The sequence below is a fragment of the Cheilinus undulatus genome, linkage group 2, assembly GCF_018320785.1.
Source record: "Cheilinus undulatus linkage group 2, ASM1832078v1, whole genome shotgun sequence".
NCBI lineage: Eukaryota > Metazoa > Chordata > Actinopteri > Labriformes > Labridae > Cheilinus > Cheilinus undulatus.
This window is the reverse complement of record NC_054866.1, coordinates 30,675,426-30,696,161: the sequence shown is the minus strand read 5'-3', so window position 1 is coordinate 30,696,161 and position 20,736 is coordinate 30,675,426. Positions and strand designations below refer to the sequence as shown.

Below are 20,736 nucleotides of genomic sequence, written 5' to 3'. Positions count from 1 at the left end.
ATAAAATTGGAGCCATTATTGGGCACAGCAGAATTTAAGCGATAAATCAACACTTAGCAGAGCAATTACTGCAGCAAAACAGATCATCCTGAAACATCCAAGCTCTTTTCCATTAACATCTGCATGAATAAAACTTCATTAAAATGCTGTCTTCTGTGTGTTTGTTTTGCAGGGCCCTCTCCTGGCCTTTTGACACTCACAGCTAATGGATGTCTTTACCCAGTATGCCTACAACAACAGTTTCTTCGACAATGGAGCATTCAACGGAACCGATCAGGGGCAGAAGTACCCGTACAACTACTACGCTATGCTGCTCTGCCTGCTCATCTTTGTCATTGTCTTCGGTAACGTGCTGGTGTGCATGGCTGTGTCCAGGGAGAAGGCTCTCCAGACCACTACCAACTACCTGATTGTCAGTTTGGCTGTCGCCGACCTCCTGGTGGCCACCCTGGTCATGCCCTGGGTCGTCTATTTAGAGGTAGGAAAGCAGACCTGCATGCACACATAAGATTAACAGATACATACTCTTACTCAGAGATGAAAAAGAACTATTCCATCTAACTCTTTTTTATCTGTTGTCTTACATCAGTTTTAGCAAACAAAATAAAATGACTGTAAGAACCAGGGTGATTTACTTAAAAATGTTTAGTTGTCAATCCTGTACTTTTACACAGTGTTCTGTATAGTACACATTTAGCAAATGTAAAGTTTAGAAAACTGTATTGTCAGTATTATTTAAGAAGCATGAAACAGCAATTTCCATAGCAATGTTTCATTTGTAACAGAAGCACTGAAGCCCTTTTTCCGCCATATCAGTTCCAGAGCTGGTTCAGAGCTAGAGCCTGACCTAGCATGCGTTCTTTGGTTTTCCATAACCAAAGAACTGTCTCTGGGCCAGAAAGTCTGATTTATAAGCAGAAGCAATTTCCTGATAAACTGGGGGGTTGAGTGGTGCTTACGTTGAGGGTTGGGGGTAATATTGTAATCAATATCAAGGAAGAGCGCTGTTTTTAAAGAGTGGAGCTTGGCTTCAGAAGACTACAGTGAAAATGGATATAAAAATAAAGCAGAAGTGGTTTGTGCTGTGGGGATGAACTCAGCTCTGAATAAGTCTGAAGTTGTTAAAAAGATTTATGGAAAAAAAGTAGAAAAAAATATTGATGTACGGTGATTTAACAGCAGTTTTTTTAACATGTACATTTTTGCCTCGAAGGTGTCTAGAGGATGCCCTAGTGTTAAAGCTGGCACTACCAAAAAAAAAATACAAATGCAATAAAATCAATTTTGTTGCTAATCTTTGACCCATCCAAGACTCTTATCAGCACCAAAGCCCTTTCTTTCCACTATTAATTTTAAGGAACATAATTCACTTTTTGTGTTTTTTGTAGTAAAAAAGAAAATATTTCAAATAATCAAACTGGCATTTAAAGGGTTAAAATCTTGAAAATTATTGAATGTTTGGTATTTTTGAGCAGGTCTGAAGTTGTTAAAGAGATTTATGAAAAAAAAGTAGATAGAAATATTGACGTATGGTGAATTACTGGCAATTTTTCTGTTCAAGTACATTTTTTGCCCAGAGGGCAGTAAATTTGAGGAGGGCACAAGGGATAAACTGACGTAATGATGTAGCTGCCAATTTTTTGTTTTTTATTGTTTTTTAGAATGAACCAACTTTCAACAAGCTTCAGTTCTGACTAGAACCAGCGTTGGACTAGCTTATAGGAAAAGGGGTACTATGGGGCTAATGCTAATGCTAGCAAACATTAGCATTAGTATAATGGTTTGAAATATGGCCCTGTTCACAGGTGACTATCAACCAAATTAGATGTTGAAATCAAAAAGATCAAAAGAAAAAGTTCAGCATGTTTTGACATTTTGAAGAAACACTAAACAAAGAGGTTTTAGAGTGGGCAGCTGCATAGGCATCAAGGCTTTGTATGCTCAAAGACCAAGGATGTGTAGAGAAGAACCTCTTTCAGTCAGATCTTCAAGTTTCTCTTTTTGTAAGAGCCCTAAAGATGACTCAGCATGTCACAATAACTGAAATTTGTGTTTATAAGACTAATTCTGTTTGTTACTTTCTCCTACTTCTGTTGCTTACAAATACACCTATGCATAGTTAATGTAGCTATACACTGGCATTAATCCACCATCCACTGTGATGAGTGATGTCATAGTGGTCAGGTGTCTGCAAAAGGTCTAATGAAATAAAGTTCAAAGCTATGTTTCATTTTTCTGTCAGAACAAAGTAATTGCTTATTTAATATGCAACCCAGATAAAAAAAAAAAAACAATTAATTATCATTTGTTGTTTGAAAAATATGGAAAAGGTGAAAGGGACTGAATTTGTATGCATGCAACTGTGTTCATAATTTAAATTATGTGCAAACAAAATTAACTAGATTTCCTTTTTGTAGAGAAAATGATCAGGTTTAAATACAGAAAGAAGTACAACAAAAAAAAAACAGCAGGAGAAAAGGAAGTCATATATAGCATCTAAAGGTAAAAGAGAAACTCATATTATTCATGAGATGAATTCTGGGGGCAGTTACAAACAGAAGGAAAATGGAGTCAGACAAACTGGCAGCAGTTATGAGCAGGTCAGAGGCTCAAGGTGAAGCAGAGGTGACGGCTTAAATGTTCACATCAGCATTGTAAATATCAGTCATGAAGCGCTTAAGGCCTGTAATGTAGCAACAGAATGTAACAACATCAAAATGTCAGACCTGTCTACTCAGTTAGAGGTCAGACAGTTATGAATAATTCCTCCTAATTCTGGGACAAATTCGTTTTTTGCATTCACTGCGGTGTTGAATAATGCAGGCCTGTTTTTTTTTTTTTTTTAAAGCAGTTATGATACAAAAAGCCCACCGAACAGTGAGATTAAGACTCAGGTCCACCATCAGTATCATCTCCACTCTTCCAAATCAATTGTGAGCAGGATGTGGGCTATCTTGAGGAAAAGTCCCTTTTCTCTAACTCTGTTGCTCATGTCTTGTGCCTCTGCTCACAGGCCCTGGGGTTATTTCTGACCATCAGGCTTTAGGTCACGCTGTGTGATGTAGAGAAAGGCAATCTAAGACTACAGGGACTCTAATCCTCCAGTGTCTCTCAGTGAGTCATGATGATTATCACTCTGATCAGATTACAGACTTTAAATCCATAGGATGTCATGGTCTCTGCCTGTTTCCATGCGTGTTTGTTTGCACATAAAGAACAAAAGCCACCGAAAATGTGGCACTTTGTAAGTTAACAGGTAAAGCTTCACTATTTACACCACACAGTAACAAAGTGCCACACACAGAGAGGAATAAAATACAATAAACACTTAAGTAGATATTACAAAACATAACCAAAACTTTAATAAGAAAGCAGGATGAAGGGTATAACAGCAAATATATCATCTGAGATTTGATCAATGTGGACAAGGACTAGAAAATAAGGAAATATAACAGAGTGAAGTCATGCAGTTCCTCATGTCTTCTTTCTACTATAATTGGAGAGCTGTCTGTATGTATGTATGTCTTGATTTGCAAACCTCCCTGTTGCTCCAATTCTCATTAATACCTCTCAGAGGACTTCTTGGGTATACTGAGTCAAAACTGGAAGCATGACATCATAAAAATGTATAGGTTTTTTTTTATAAAACTCCAAACCTGTGGTTTTACACTTCATGTTGGTCCCCCTCAGGTCTCCATCCACCATACAGCTGACTTGCTGACGTACAGTGGGTGTATTGCGTTACTTCCTCTGCTCTTTTCCTATGTCTCTCTTTGCCAACCACCATTACACACCCAAAGACAGAGAAGATGCTGTGTTTTCCTACAGTTAATTTTTGTTACTCTTTCTTCTTCTCATCACTACTGTTTCATAGCTGTTGTGCATTTACGTGGACATATATTTAACAACAAGCATCCTCACGATTTAGCTGCTTTTTCTCCTAGCCACCCTGTCCTCTTCCTACACAACATAGTCTAGCTTAGCCTCAGCTTCTGTGTCTGCTTGCTGTGCCAGATATTCAAATTTTCCCCGTTCTCCTTCACCAATAATGCTATGTGTAATGTTAGGGGTGTAAATGTACGTGTTTTCGCATTGTTCCAATTCAGTACTGGTCTCTCAGTACGGTACAGACGTGTACCAAACAGATACATGTGGAACAAAGCTCATATACGGACAGAAAACCAAAGAACAACTCACTGTCACACTGTCCTGACAACCACACAACCACTGAAACAGCCTGAATATTCCCAGATAAATGTGTCCTGTCAGGAACACACCAGTTATATCATTTTAAGATATAACTGGTGTAAAAAAATTCATCAGTTCTTGCAAGGAGGGAAAATAAACTACAAAAAACCATCAGTATTGTGCTGTAGCCCACTGTATAATCAATAGGATGTTGTAGTTTATTCTGAATTTCACAGGAAGTCAATGAAAGGATCCAAAGGCACAATAAGAGGGGAATCCAATATGCTAGACTGAAGAAAATGAACGTTTGAACGAGCAGCTCGGGAGAGGATGTATTCAACATTTCTTAGCTTAAAGAAGCAGGAATGGACAAGTTTGGGTACATATTATACATATTCATATTAACAAAAACATGAAAATAGTTTGGATTTTTGATTGAAAAAGACAAAACAATTTGATAAACTGACAAAAAACAAAGAGATCTGGCTAATAAGAAGTGTTCCAATTTGGAAAAACAAGTGAAGGAAGTTGGATAAGTCCACTCTTAGGGGATATTGGGATGGTGAACAGCTAATGAAGTTTATGGAAATTTGTATTGAAATAGATCTATATATCATCAGCAGAGATATGATAAGTCTCAACAGCCAGCAAACAAACAATTAACAGAAAACATAAGAAAAGAGAAAAAAAGATTGACCCGAGGATTAATCCCTGAGGAACTCATCACAGGACAGGACATGGTTTTAAGGTCCTATACTACATTTTTAACTACTTAATGACACAGATCAAAATCAAACATAGTCTTTTTTGCAAAAGGCAAACAAGACCATCAGTGACAATACTGACTGTTTCTATGCTTTAACTTGGAATGACATACCTTACAACCCACCGCTTTCCTAAAAAGGTTTATTGTAAGTGATTTTTCACTGTTAAAAGAAAGCAAAATGATTTATTTTGATAAATCTTAGATATGAAGCCAGTTAAATTTTGGACAAAACATGCCAGTCAAATTTTTAAAGTCTATACAGTAGAATGATGATTGATGGTCTAAGGCAGAAAATTTGATTTAAAAAAACATAACCTTTATCTGCATAAACATTCAGCTTTATTCAGGCCCAGAGTGGCCAGGAGATTCCTGTAGGCCAGGCTGGTTTTAGGGCCAGGACAGCTGGTGTATAACGACATTAAACACTCCAGGGATGGACACAAGCAGGAGTGCTCATTGTTGGAGTTTCCAACAATTCCCCTCGCAAAACATTCCCTCTGTTTCTCTCTCTGTGCTTGGTTGGGCCGTCCGTGTCCGTCTTACTGGAAACACTACCGCACCATCGGTTCCATGTTTACTTTGTAAACGGTTAATTCTTCTGACCCAAGACAGTAAAAGTGATAATCAAAAGAAAGATGGATAATAACTACTTTACACCAGGAGATGGCGGACATGAGTAACTTCAGTCCCAGCAGCATTTTTGGTGTGTTTCTATTCAAAGTTTTGGAGTTGACAGAGTTTGAAAGATGCGCGCCCGGTTGAGGAGACGAGTTGGAGCATAACGGAGAGAAAGACAGCGAATTGTAGCGAGAATACTCACAATGCTGGGAGGAATAGAGGAATATTCACCCTCTGCCATGACTTCCAGTCATCCAGTGAGACCATGGGTGCATCTGATGGCACCAGCAGGCAATGCTTCCGCCATGACAGTCCACCCATAGCAAAGTCAATGCTTTGCCTCACCATGTTTCCACCCCACCGGGGAGGGAGTAATCAGCGAATGCCATGGTGGGGGGCACATGGGGACGGATCCAGAAATTTTTATAAAGCATTCTTCACTATTGGGAGATAGGGCTGATGGCGGAGGTCTGCGCTCTCCGAGTGCTTTTCTAGTTATTATTATTATTTAAATGTCATTGTGCTCATAATCTCCATTTGTGATCATTAGCATACATTATCACAGCAAGCCTTGTTTGTTCATAACTTATGCAACTTTTACTATGCTTGTTTGCTTTGTTTTTTTCCCCCTGATCTCTGTTGTTGTGGGCGGCTGAGTATACAGCAGCAGGAGTCCACATCAAAGCACCTCTAGTGGGAGCTGAATGGTAATCATCCACATATCAAAGCTCCAATATGTAGTTGAAAACTCTCAATAGATTACAATATGTGATAAAATAACAAAGATAATGGGTCTCTAGTGCTGTGAAGTTATTCATTGCTCAGGTGTGTTTGTTTGGTTTAAAGCCATTATGAAGTTTTAATCGATTGAAGGTGTGTCTTGAATTTGACAGCTTTTTGTAACTTTATAACAGAGAGAAATTCAAACAGCGTGTGGCAACAAAACACTGTAATTGTAGTCAGCTTCTCCTTTGTTTTTTTTGTTTTTTTTCTGAAATTGCACCTTGTTTTCTAATTATTCAGAGGGATTTACCATTGTCGTACTCTAATTGCATAATGAAGACAGGAAGAAGGAGTGAACACAATTTAGCAATGCCAGTGAGTTGTGGCTTAAAGAAGCACTCCACTCATTTAAAAGTGAAAGTTCTTAAGGTTCTTTTCGAGATCAGTTCAGTTCATATATATGTAAGTCATTATACAGGTATATACTGTATACTATATATTCTAATTATGTGCTTATGTATCCTCCATTTAATGGGCCTTGATGTCATTTACAGTGCCCATAAAAAGTATTCACCCCCTTGGATGTCAAAGTGCAAACAGATTTCTACAAAGTAATAGCAATAAAATAAAAATATAAAATGTAAAATAAGTGACTGCAAAAATATTTAGTACCAGTAGTCTTAAATTTAGTGAAATAGGGATCAGATGAGTGCAGTAAATGTTTCTCAAGTGATTGTAGTATAAAGACACCTGTGTCTGGAAGGTACAGTCACTGGTATTCTTGCCTACCATTACACCATGAAGACAAAAGAACACTCCAAGCAACTTAGAGAAAAGGTTATTGAAAAGTATAAGTCAAGGGATGAATACAAAAAATCTCCAAGGCACTGAACATCCCCCAGAGTTCAGTTAAATCCATCACCAAGAAATGGAAGGAATATGGTATATTTGTAAATCTCAGACAAAGTGAAAAAAGGAGCACCCTCCAAACAATAAACTCCTCAAGGTGCACAACAAAAAAGACTTCCTAGAAAAGGAGGCCCCAGCACTCAAAAATGTCCTTTTAAGTTGTTTTATTTAGGCAAGGCAGCATCAGCGCTGAAGAAGACCACGAGTTGAAATGCATCCGTTGTGCGTTGTTTACATTTGTAAATCTGCCTATATCAGGCCTTCCACACAAACTGAGTGACAGTTCAAGAAGGAGACTGGTGAGAGAGGCCACTACGATGCTTATGACCACTCTTAAGGAGTAACAACCTTCAGCAGCTGACATGGGAGGTACTATACGACAACTGTTTCCCTGGTTCTTCATCAGTCAAAGCTTTTTGGGAGAGTGGCAAAGAGAAAGCCACTGTTGAAAAAACCTGTTTAATCTTGAAACCAAAAGGCATGTGGGAGACTCCATGGTCAAGTAGAAGAAAGTTCTTCTGAAAGGTCTGATGAGACCAAAACAGTTCTTTTGAGCGATCCGATAAGATGCTACATCCATGCAAACAAGGCTGTTTCTAGCCATTTTGGTACCCTAGGTGAACTTACAATTTGTTTTGAGAAAACATTAGGGGCATAGACCCCACAAGCCACCCCATGGCTCCACCTCTGACTGATGAACTTGTCCACCACACAGGATTTACACATCATAATGCCAAAACAGTGTCAGAAACATAGGGTTATTAACACATTGTGACATAATTATTTACAGACATAATTCAAGAGCACCTGCAGCAGTTTTCAACTAGAATTATCCTGTTAGCTCTACTAAAAGTAAAAAAGTTAGATGGCTGTGTTGGGATCAGGTCTGAATTTAATTTTTGCTTGCACTACAACTGTTTAAGTTAGTAAACAAGGCACAGCTTTAACGCTCCTCGTAGCGCTGCAGACATACAGTATGAGTGTCTCCACTGCTCTGATGCGCGTCATGAAGCACAGGAAGAGACTGGTGCAGAGATACTGAGTCATCACACTGTTGTTTGAGAGGAAATCCCTTCTACCCATAAAAATTGGCCTCTTTTCATAAAGCATTTAATTTACGGACAAGGACAGGGACAGAGAGGGGCAAACAGAGTAAAAACGAACTCTCTGTAGGAGCTGACTGAAGTACGCTGCACTTTTTGGCAGTTGCGAACGATGATCAGGAAAATAATTCCACCTACGGCTTAAAAAAACAAAAGGATGTGTACATAAAGTCTGTAAATATGATCCTGACATTACTCTTATTAATATAATCAGGGTTAAATTGAGAGTTTTCTTTCATTCTCCATTCAGTGAGAAAACTTTGATTAGAACAGTGAAAAACCTTATTTTTCAAGGGCAGTGCTTAAGTGAAAGTAAAATTATAATTTCTTAAACTGAACACAGCTTCTGTCGGTCCGTGCTCTATGTGGATGGTCAGACTTTAGGAGGAACTGGACGCGCACGTTGGGGGTGCAGGTGGGAGGGAGGGATGACCCACACGCACCAGCAGGTGTTAATGGTCAGGAAATCAGGGGGAATGGGCAGGTAGGGTGTTAGCTGTCTGAAGCAGGGCTCTATCTCTACATCCTGTCTGTTCAGCACTGTGTGAATGAGGAAAAAGAAATCTTGTTTTTTCTCGAAACGACTTGCTGGGCTCCCAGTGTGCGCATGCCAGGGGCGTGCATGGAGATAGAGAGAGAGAGAGTGGCGAGGTGAGTCTGGATGGTTTCAAGAACGAGGGGTGCAGAGGTTAGAGGAGTGCAGGAGTTGATGATCTGTTACATTGATGGCTCATGACAGCGCCCCCCTCAGCATGGCGCCCTAGGCAACCGCCTATATCGCCTATGCCCAGAAACGGCCCTGCACGCAAACACACCATCCCCACTGTAAAGCACAGTAGGGGTAGCACATGCTGTAGGGATGCTTCTCTCCTGCTGGCTCAGTAAGGCTTGTAAAGGTAGAGGAAAAAATGAATGGAGCAAAATCATTTCTGTGAAATTGCTGGAGGATGATCTTATTTTGATGGGTGGTTATTTTAGTCCCCACTTTGGATAAAGTGGGACCTCTTATCTAGCCTTGGCATTTTAGCAAGAAAAGCAGTTTATAAGTTTTAATCTACAGACTTTGCCAAGTAAAACATTTTAAAACACACTCGTTCTGCAGCATGTTTCAGCACACATCATTTTATCTGACACCTACCCAGTGTCAAAGAGTTTTAAGGTTTTAAACATAACTGTACATAAAAGAAACATCTTTATGCTGATGACATTATTTACTTTTTTTCTGTTTCATATATACAGAAAATCATTGGAGCTTTGCATAAAAGCTATGTTGTATGGTTGTACTTTAAGTTATTTATTTATGTGTCATTAACTTTAAGAATCTGTTTCTCATTTGAGGGTCTGTTTTCTCTGATGAGGACCTGTGTGATCAGACATGTTGGCTTTTTAATTGACTTGTCCATTACAGGGGGGGCTTCATGAGTATTTACCTACTCATTTTTTTAAATTTTCATGTTTGGAGTGCCTGTTTTCCTACAGAGTTGTGTATTCTTGGTTAGTTACTAATTCATTGGGTAAATATCTGTGAGAAATTAATGTCAAAAATGTCAATGCAAACCACTGAAATTAAAAGACTGCTTTAATTTAGCATTTTATTTTGGTTCATTACAGTCCAAACATTTTTTCTAGCACAGAGATTTCTGATCCCAACTGATTCCCTGCACATTTAAGCAGTTTTGTAGAAAGGCGATACTTAAAGAGCTTTTTACTTGTTTTGAACAGATTTATTCTCAACAGACAAATAACAATTAGAGGGAAGCTCTCTTAGGGTATAAATACAACGGAAACTAAAACCTAGCTTTTGTGAAAAACCCTAATGTATTTCCTAGCGATTGTTTTGGGTGGGATTTAAAACAGATTTTTGTCTTAAAGTACCTGGCCTGCTGTTAATGTGCAGAGAGATAAACAGCAGCTGGATAGGTGAAAATCCTTTAAATAGGTATGAGGGAAGATCAAAAACTATGGCATTACTGATTGCCTGATTACGTCTTTCTGAGGCCCGTACTAGCCAGTTTATACAAATCTCTACTTGAAGTTTGTGTTTTGAAAGGAAAGGTGACCTTACATTTATTGAAGTAATCATGGCCAAACAGCTTTGGCAGAGTGTTTCTGTATTATTTATTCATTTCACATTCTGCAGAACAAGCTTCTTCCATCACAGACACAACTTTAAATTACTTGCACCGTCAGACAGACATGTTTTTTGTTTTTTTTTTAATTAGACTGTATTTTTTATGTGTTACACAACTACGTTGTTCTGTTTTGTTTGTCTTGGACACAGAAACTCCAGTCACAATGTATTAAAAGATTTTTCTTAGCCTGTGTGCAGACTCCATGCGATTACATTCAGTGTCACAGATTGTGGCCGAGTTTGATAATGTATCAGCATGAACTACACTTCTTAGTCACAGTGTGGGCAAGCCATTCACTTTGCCCTTTAATATCAAATGCTGGATTAGCATTAATTAGCTCAGTGCTCTCTTTCTGCGCCGGCGACTAATTTAGTGAGCATATGGAGTTGAAATTATGCATGTTTCCAGGGCCAGAGTTTGTCATAAACCAGGGTGAACTAAAGGAACTTGATTTGTTTTTCATTTTATTTCAGTCCTTCTCCTTTGCACTGAATTCAGTTCTGTTTTTTTGCACTTGCTGAACTTTAAATAAAAGGTGAAAGGGTCACTTATAAAAAGATTAGGAATTTGAAAATCAGAAAAGGTGGGACAATTAAAGATGCATTAAAGGCTTGTGTGAGTGACTTTCCCTTTGTGTAGACTTTCCCTTTGTAACAAAGACATCCCAGAGACGTCTGTTACAAACGTGAAGGTTTTCTTTCTCATTATAAAAAATCGTATCCCTACAAAGGTGCATCAATGCATACATTAAACTACTTTTGCCAAGATTAGTGAACACCTTTATACACCTTTATTAGAGGCACAGTAAAACTTTAGGCACCTTTTAATAATTTAAATCAATACAAGTTAAACAATGATTCATTTTACACATTTTGAAATGTTTGGAAATGTCTGAAATTGTGAAATGTCTTTCGAAATAGACTCCAATGTGATGTCTTTGTGAACATCAAGGGGTAGTGAGGCCGACAGCAGGACAGGATACCCTGCTATGGAGTCTAGACACTGGTGGTATTGGTAATGAAAAAAGTAGAATAAGATGAGTAGAGACTTCTGAGGAGATGGACGCCGATGAGATGGCTTGGAGGTGGTAATGAAGGGATGCAGGATGCACAGAGGAGCTGAACCTGGACACCAATGAGACATAATAGAGGTAGCTGGGGAGGGGGAGGGTTACTGCAGTCACACTGAAACAACAAACTGCAGAGGAGAGAGAACAGATTTTAAATATGGAAGCAGCAGGATGATTGGATTAAGAGAGGTTGTGGTTAGGGGGGATTGGCTCAGAACTTAAGTGAGTCGACGGCCATATCAGCTGATTACTAGAGCAGGAAAAGGGAGACACATGAATTAATGATTACTAATGATAACTGGGATAAATGGAAATTAAACAGCCTTCCTGCTTGAACATATTTTTCTCTGCAAATAACAGGCATGGTCACTTCATTGAAAAATTAAATTCTTAATCTGTGATTAAAGACACAGACAAGCTTCATATGTTTTACGGGCGCATGTGTTAGAAATCTTAAGGTAATGTAATCCAGTGAACAAAAACGAATATGCCTTGAACTGTTGAAAACTGTGGGATCATTAAAAAGAAGATTAGAAATAATTACAGTTCAAAAACAATACATCAGGACCAGAACATGGACAGGCATGATATAACCTGGCATGCCAGATGGATTTGTTTCATACATCCATCTGGAAAACCACTCATACACAGCGTTTAGGAAAGGGCAGAGCCTATGAAAAAAACTCGGAGGGTGATTGGATGATGTTCTGTCACATCTTTACGGGCCAATCAGAGCAACAAAACACATGACATAGCTGCTACCGAGGAATAAACTCCATACAAAACTGCATTACATGAACCATGGCGACTGTAGACATGTCAGTACATGACTTTTTGTCGTATTAAAGAAAACAACTAAATGCTGTTCTTTGTTCTTCTTTTAATGAAGGAATGTCATTAAGTTCAGATAAAACTGGCGCTTTAGCAGCATCCACGCTAATGTCTTCTGCCATAATTGCACCGGTCTCTTGTTGCTGCTTGCTTACATCACGACTCCACCGGTCCTGAAAGTACTGCCCCTCAACACTAATTGGTCCTGTCACTTTCTAACTGGGCCCAAACAGTTCAGACAGGAGCTTTGCAAGATGGATTCTCCAGTGAGAAACACGGAAATGGGCGTATCCATCTGCTTTGAGAGGTTAGGCATGATGTGAGTGGACAGTTAAATAAAACAGCGCTTCTTCTTCTGTAGTGACCAAACAATGCTTACTGAAGTGCAGCTATTTAATGTCATCGACTAAAAATGCCACATCATCAGCTCACGGTACGACAGAGTCACCTTTGTTGGCTACTTAATTTTTGATTTGAGCTATCTTTTCAATAAAAACTGAACTGGAAGGACTATACAGCAAACCACTGTTTCATTTTTGTGTCTGAATCAAGAACCAGCTGGTTGCAGATCTCCACCATGGAGAAGTGGCATACTAACCCTTGATGTGTTTTTCCTTAGTTTGTGTTGTGTTGTTTTTAATTTCATCCCCCAACCCCCTTACCCTAACCCTTACCTTTAGGTTCAGGTGCCTAACCCTCTTTGGGTTTTCCTTAGTTTGTGCTGTGAAAAATTAAAATGTATCCCCCTTAGTAAATTTTCAGTTTTTATACATAACATTCTGTTATAAAACATTTCCACTTACCGCAACCTCTGACAGTGGCGGAAAAAATATATGCCATTCAGTAAATCATTCTGGTTTGGGTTCAGGTAATGTGCACCTCTTCCATTCCCAGGGCTGAGTACGCCCCACTGTAGAGGTCTGCAGCCAGATCCTCTTGGATGAATTTCACACATTGAATGACAAAATATGTTTCAAAGTGGCAACACCGTCCAGCCTCATGCTTAATCAGGCTGCCATAATGCTTTGTGGGTAGCAAAGTTTAACAAAGTTTGAAGAAGAGGCCAAATGCCCATCACCTTTGACCCACATAATCCAATCCAGCTTGAGTCAGAGTGGGCAAGTGTTAAGTTTGATTACAGTCTCTTTAGAGAGCTCTTGAGATACTGCATTCACAACCGAAAGAATGACCATAAGGCTGATGACCTTGAGCTTTTACCTCTAAATCTAATCAGTTCAACCTTGAATCAGAGGAAACATTTCTGCAAAGGTTAAAGAAAATCCCTCAAAGCTTTCTTAAGATAACGTGTTTATAAGAACGGCCCAGACTGATGAACAGACAACCAGAAAACATAATGACACCGTCCTTGGCTGTGGTATAAAGGGTAGAAAAGAGGGGAGGTTAGGAGGGAGAATGGCTCTTATTAGGCTGTCAGATGATCCTGCAATCACTGGTAGTGTTTGAGACACTAGCAACAACATACAACTCTTTAAACTGGTGCTCGATTTTGAGAAGACATGGCCTGAAGGCAAAGATTAATCATTCACTGAGAGGTTGGGGTCATCCCCCTTGACACACACATCTCTCTTACCCTTTTTTCTGAGCCACAGGAGGAGGCAGGTGGGATGGAGTGTCAGACGAGGTGGGCGGCATGGGCTAACACAGACGTGTCAGACAATCACTGGTGATGTTAGGTCCTGGTGGGGTCTGATTACTGTATGTAACAGATGTATAAATACAAATAGGTTTCGATCAGGTCTTTGATCAGACGCCACCTGGGGCTGCACACCTGGGTGCATGTGAGAGCATGATTATTTAAACGGGTAATCAATAGTGTTAATACATTCTGCTGGAAATGAGTCATGAAGGCGGTAAACAATCAAAGAAGATTCAAGTGTTTTCCACATAGTTGTGACCTTCTTGTAAAAGCTTGAATGTAACTGATCCTTAAAGTATGTGACAGTTGTCTTTCACCTCTTCAAACCATTTCTATCCTGATCTCAGTTTTACATTTTTACCTTCTTTTATTATCTCCACCTGTTGTTCAGCCTTTCTCTCACTCTGTCACCGGTGTGCGAGAGAATAATATGATAAAGTGCGAGGAAACTTGACTGTCAGAATTTCCTTTTGTTGCAGGACAAACACATCATTTCTGCTGTGTGTGGCGCCTTTGTTCTGTCAACTGTTTCCTGTAAGCTGTCTGTGTTTTCTCTTCTAGGTAGTGGGAGAATGGCGCTTCACCGCAATCCACTGTGATATCTTTGTCACATGTGATGTGATGATGTGCACGGCCAGCATCCTCAATCTCTGTGCCATCAGCATTGATCGGTGAGTTTGTCTCTGTAAAGATTGTTTAGTCCTGCTTCCCAAGCTTCCTGAATTGATTTTTTGAGTGGAAATTTTAGTCTTTTGGTAACAAAGGAGAAGTGCTAGCTTTAGTTGATAATCCAAACTCATATCTCTTTGCACAGACTTTATGACTATTTCACATCCCCTTTATATCATGATATTAACTACCAGATGTTCCAGGGAATCAATGAGGTTGCAGAGTTCAAGGAACAACAGATACACATAATGTAATCAACACCATTGGTAAAGGTGTGAATGGAAAAAATCTGACGGGTTGCACATCATAGGAACAAACTGAGGCATAGACCATTATGACTTTACTGTTCTTTCTGTAACTGTCCATATATATCATAACAGCAAGACTGTATTTCAAAATCTTAAAACTACAATATAACAAGGAAAATAACAAGACAGTACAATTTCACAAATTAAGATAAAAATCAGAAGAAAAGTCTGTCTCCCACCCCACCTGAAAAAAAGCAGTCTAGGCTTACTAGGCTTTTGCATAGTTTTGCAAAACCTCTTGCATGTCAAAGTGAAACATATTTCTACACAGTTATTTCAATTAAATAAAAATACGTGATGCAAAGCAAGTGCATAAATATTCACCCCATTCAAGTCAGTTTTTAGTCGATGCACCTTTGGCTGCAATCCTAGCACTGAGTCTGTTTGGTCTCATTCAGGCGTTCACATCTGGACTCTGCAATTCTGCTCTGTTCTTCTTTGCACAAATTCTTGTCTTCCAGAATGCTACCGAGCCTCCCATTTTTTACAGACCCTGTAAAGTGAAAACAAATCTGTATTTAGTTTTTTTTATATGACAGGTCACTGTGTTATGAACCCCCAGGTCAAATTTCATGCAAATTAAACATCTCTACGTTTGTAAAAATAAGCTTCAAAATCATGAAAAATGAGGCAGTAAAATCTGCTCCAGGATGGTGTGGGAGTGTCTGTTGAATGAGCTGAATCCACGCCCACTCAGGAGAAATACGATCCTCTCAAATTAAAAAAATGCCACGATTGGAATTGAGGAAAGCACTTATGCCAGCAGCCTGCCTCTTGACCTTTTGTTGACCTTAGAAAAAGAGACAAAGTCCGTTTTCTGGCTCAAATCTCTGTTATGATGTTTTAAATGATCCATAGACCACTGTGGCTGATAGATTTGGCAAATTTACCTCACAATGAACAAAAAACAGCATTTAACTGACTGTTAACTTTCAATAAAAGCAGTGACATCAGCTAACAACAGACTGTGCTGAGATCAACTGCTCTGTGATTTTATATTGTGGTGTTAGAGGGGCGGGGTCATTCCCAACTGTGGGCTTGTGACATTATGAGCTCACATAAAAGCCCTTCTAGGGACGGGTGTTGCAAATTAGCATATAAACACTATAATACTTGCATGGGATGCCTGCTCTCATTTATGTTTATTGTATCTGTCCCTAATAAATAAACCTTAATAATAATAAGAATAATAATAATACAATTTATAATAATAATAATAATAATTGCCTTGCCTACTTGAAACCAAGCCAGAAAAGAGACAAAAAACTTTCTAACAGCCTCAATTCTGAATTTAGTCACATGCAGATCTCAGAGTTTTCACGTTTGCAGCAACCGTATTCCAACATATCTAAGACAAAAACTTTGGATTTCACTTTACAGGGTCTTTAAATGAATTGATAGTTAAAGTGCAGACATGTCCTGTTTTTTCAGACTTCAATCATCCGATCAACCAAATAAAGCCAAACAAGAGTCAGTGGCAGAATAAGCTGTTTGGACTTGGCAGAGAGGATTTGGAAAATTTTTCATGTACGCAACCTACATATTCAGCTCTGCTGCTCATCCCACAAATGCGCATTCCTTACAAATGTGACATCATTTAAAAGGGAAAAAATAGGTTTTCCAACAGTATAAGACTTTTTTGCTAAGAAACATTACAACAAAGAGAAATAATCTACAAATGTCCTCACTTTTTGAGCTGGGTTAATATGTGAGATTATGATCTAAACCTGCCTTCAGCATGTCTTGGGGTAACTTTGATTATGAATTGGCACTATATAATCAGAGATTAATTGAATGAGTCAGTCTGGATGCTTATAGTCTGGTTTGGTCTTATTTTATGGGTTATAAAGAGATACCAGTCCCAACTTTAGTCGGTTTTATAACCAGATAAAACCCCTCACAGGAGCTATAAATGCTTAGCAACTGTTTGTTCACAAGTCCTCCTCCTCTTTGGTTCATTAATAACTCATCTAAAACAACTCGTACTTTACTGTGTATCTGACACGATAATCAACAGTGCTTTCATTAAAGTGCATCAAAAACTGCTGATTGAAGATGATACACTGGAAGGCTTTTATTTTGACGGGCATTTGCATCTTGAGCAGGTAATAAAGAGCTGCAGGAAGTAATCACATAATGTTCACAAGCAGAATAATCAAAGTGGGAGCTTGTTCTTAATATAACACCCATGGATGTGTCTGAAGAATACAAGCGACATATCTATGTGATTAAATCCATGTGGCATAAATAGTCACTGTGGACACAGTTTAAACTTTAATTAAAGGGATAGGATTAGAATGCAAATATGCCTAATGTAGGGAAATCTTATTAGTACAGCAAAATTAAGAATTGCTTTTCTGCTGATTTATTTCAAAGTGCAGGCTGTTTTGTAAAAGTTCAGATAAGAGTCAGACAAATTCAGCAGCTTTAAGCAGAAATGTGTAATTTCTACATCAAAGCATTGTTTCTTTGTCTACTTATTCAGCAAAGCAGAGATACAAGGGGATGATCACTTAAAACCCTGTGCTTCTTGAAATCTGTGTTGTGCATGCAAAACCCACGTTTTTGAGAACACAGGCCAGAAAAGAGGGTTGTAACTTTTTCTGTCTTCAAAATGGAAACATAAATAGCAGTAAGAGCAAGGTCAACCCGAGAACAATGGCCATACAAATCAGCTCCTCACAGCCTCTTCGTAACAGACGGCTAATGGGCCTGAAAAACTGTTAGTGTAGGAGGTGATATGAATACACACATGCCAATAAGCAGAACTCGAACTGTGATGCCAGAAAAAGACTGCTTTTAAGCTGGAACATGATACACTTCCTGATCCTCAGGGAGTTGTAATGTGCAATGAAATATTTTAAGATGGAGCAGTTGTTTCAAACTTTATTGACACTTAATCATGCACACTGCCTTTGGCTACCGAGAATGTATTTTCAAGATTTTGTTGACTCAGTACATTTAAATATGCCATACCAATGCTGAAGCAAGAAAAAAGTCTGTAAAACCTGTGTGCATAATTACATAGATACACAGCTTTCCATAACAATAGTATTGACGTGACACAAAGGCTGTGCCAGTGGTTTGAATTTAAGCCTGACAAAAGAACAGCTGGGTAAAAAAAGCCTTTCAACTAGAAGAAAACATAATATGCAGCTACAATAGGTTATTTAACAAGGAATTGTTGTGTATATAGATGTCCTGAAAGGGACCATTTAAAAATATGTATTTTCATTCTTATGTTCAGTGAGACTGTCTTGAGGCTTTAAAAATGTCTCTAATGCATTGCCATCCTCATTAAACATTCACAGAGCCGCTTACAAATGCTTTTTATGTTGTTTTTATGGAGGCTTGCACTGTTCTTTCATCGTCTTTGTTGGTACATAACATCACCCCAGGTACTAACCATCGGTCTAATAGTAGCTCAAAGCTACGAGAACCTAGTGTTAAAAAACTATGGGAAAATACCTGACTAACTTCACAGCACAGTTTTGATTAAACTTAAGGACATAAAGATCAACATTGAGGCCTGTGTACAGATTAAATCAAAATGGCTACTAACTTAGAGGTCTTTTGCAGATGATTGCACGCAGCAGAAGAAAACTCCCCTGGGGGGGGGGGTAATGAATTCTGCAGAAAGACACACCTCCAAAAAGGCCATGTTTTGAGCTGTTTACATCTGTGTCCAGTGTTTAAAAAAACGCTCTTTATTATTTCAGACTTCACTTTATTGATGTTTATTAAGCTACTTGTGTGTCCTGAAAGTAGAGAAATATTCAGGCATAAAATAGTTTCAGTGTCATTGAAGCGTTATATCACAATGCAAATTAAAAAAGTCTCCGTTTGAAGCCTGGACAAGCAGTGTCGGAAAACACACGAGTGGTCTGTTTCCACAAAGTGGCAAGACTGTCTGGCTGCAGCCCATTCATTCACAACCATTCAATAAGACGCTGTTCATCTCAGAATGCTATTCACATGCTAAAACTTGCTAAATAAATTCGGATTAAACGTCAGTGTAGGGTTAGGGATAATGGAGCTACATAGCTATTGAGGCTAAAGCCAAGCTCTAAAAGCACCTTTTTAAGCTATATGTCTATGTTATCTGTGTAGCTTGGTTAGCTTTAGCTATGTTTACTTTATTCACGTCACTAAAGCTAACTTAGCAATACGTAACAGAGCTATGTAGCTAACGTAGCTACAGCTAAGCTCACAAATCAGTTATGTAAGTCATGTAGGTACATCATCTATGTAGCTAGTTAGATTTGGCTATGTTTGCTAAAGCTCATTTTGCTAAAACTAACTTAGCTTCATTTGGCTTATGTGAGTACTGTAGCATAACTATGTTAGCTTTAGCTAAAGCTAACGAAGCTAAAGAAGGCACCTTACGTAACTACTTCTAAAACTGATTTGCGCATAATTTAATCCTATATTTGACCTCTGATGTCATAGCTTTGGAATGTTCCTTATTCTTTAATGTATTTGATGTGGTCGAATAAAGTTGAATTTTAAAAATATAACCAAAACTGGATGTACAGTGCTAACAAATTTATTAGACCACCTGTCCTATTTGTCTCAAAGACCATCCAGCATCATGAAGTGTTTTAATGCGGACTCTTTCATTTTCAGTGAGCTCTCCACGTTTTACCATTTTGAACAGGAATGAGGAATTTCAAACTAAATTCACCCAAATTTGAGCCGACTCACTGGGCATAAAAAATGATTTTGATAATTACCAGTGCTGTTTTTTTATAGCAGCTGTGGCATAAACCTTACTTTGGTTAGGGTTAGCGTGGTCTAATAAATTTGTTAAGCACTGTACGTTATCACAGCAAATTACGACATTTCCTGTCTAAGATTTATTTATCTATTTATTTATTTGTAAAGGGACCTTGTATAATAAAAACATAAATGTTTCCATTTGATGCATTGTACCAGTTTTAGCTTAAAGCTAATTTACATCTGCAGTCACTGGGCAGGTCACAATTAAAACATCCGTTATAAAACATCACAAAGAAATTGAAATAAAACATTATCTTAAAGCTGCAGATCACCCACACAGGCACATACACTCATATACACATAAACACAGTCACACAGTCATATTTAAAATGATGTTATAAAATCAGTGGTTACAGAGTTGAGTGTCTTTCAGTGGATTTTTGAGTTTGTTCTTGAAGCTTCCGATAGAATCAGAGTTCTTAATGCTGTCAGGGAGAGCGTTCCACTGAGTCGTGGCTTTTACAGAGAAACCTGACTGACCAAAAGCAGTGATACTGAAAGGCACAGAACAATCTCTAATTGAAGATATTCTGGTAGATTTTATGGACTGCTCAGGGCGAAAATTAATAAATTGACATAGTAGTGGAGGAGCCAAACCATTTAAAATCTTAAACATTAGACACAAATTAGAAAACAGTTTAAAATTCTCAAAGCTAAGCAGATGATGCTTTTCTAGAATCCTGCAGTGGTGATACTGCATAGATTTTTTTTATCTAGGGTTTTTAAGGTTTGTTTATACAGAGATCCCAGTGGTTTAATGGCTGTTTGTCCGGCTTGTCCCCAACATGTGATACAATCTGACAAATGAGAAAGGATCATAGCGTGCATGACAATCTTTGTGGCATCCAATACACGCTACAGAGTCTCAGATGAACAGTCTGTGAGAGTGGCCGTCAAAAATTTACCGTCTGCAACCAGACCCCTTTTCAAAGCAGTCCAGCTTGCTTCAGTATATTTTTGTCACAGTTTTGCTTTTTAAACTCT

At 38.5% G+C, this 20,736-nt stretch overlaps 1 protein-coding gene across 1 annotated transcript in view; it reads left to right on the top strand.

Annotated features, from left to right (window-relative positions):
* The window catches only part of drd2a (dopamine receptor D2a), a 73,060-nt gene that overhangs the window by 38,545 nt on the left and 13,779 nt on the right, over positions 1-20,736 (top strand). The window contains exons 2-3 of the mRNA XM_041801958.1: positions 173-478; positions 14,558-14,667. Of these exons, the coding sequence (XP_041657892.1) occupies positions 206-478; positions 14,558-14,667 (383 nt within the window). The 5' untranslated portion in view covers positions 173-205. The remainder of the gene's footprint in view (positions 1-172; positions 479-14,557; positions 14,668-20,736) is intronic.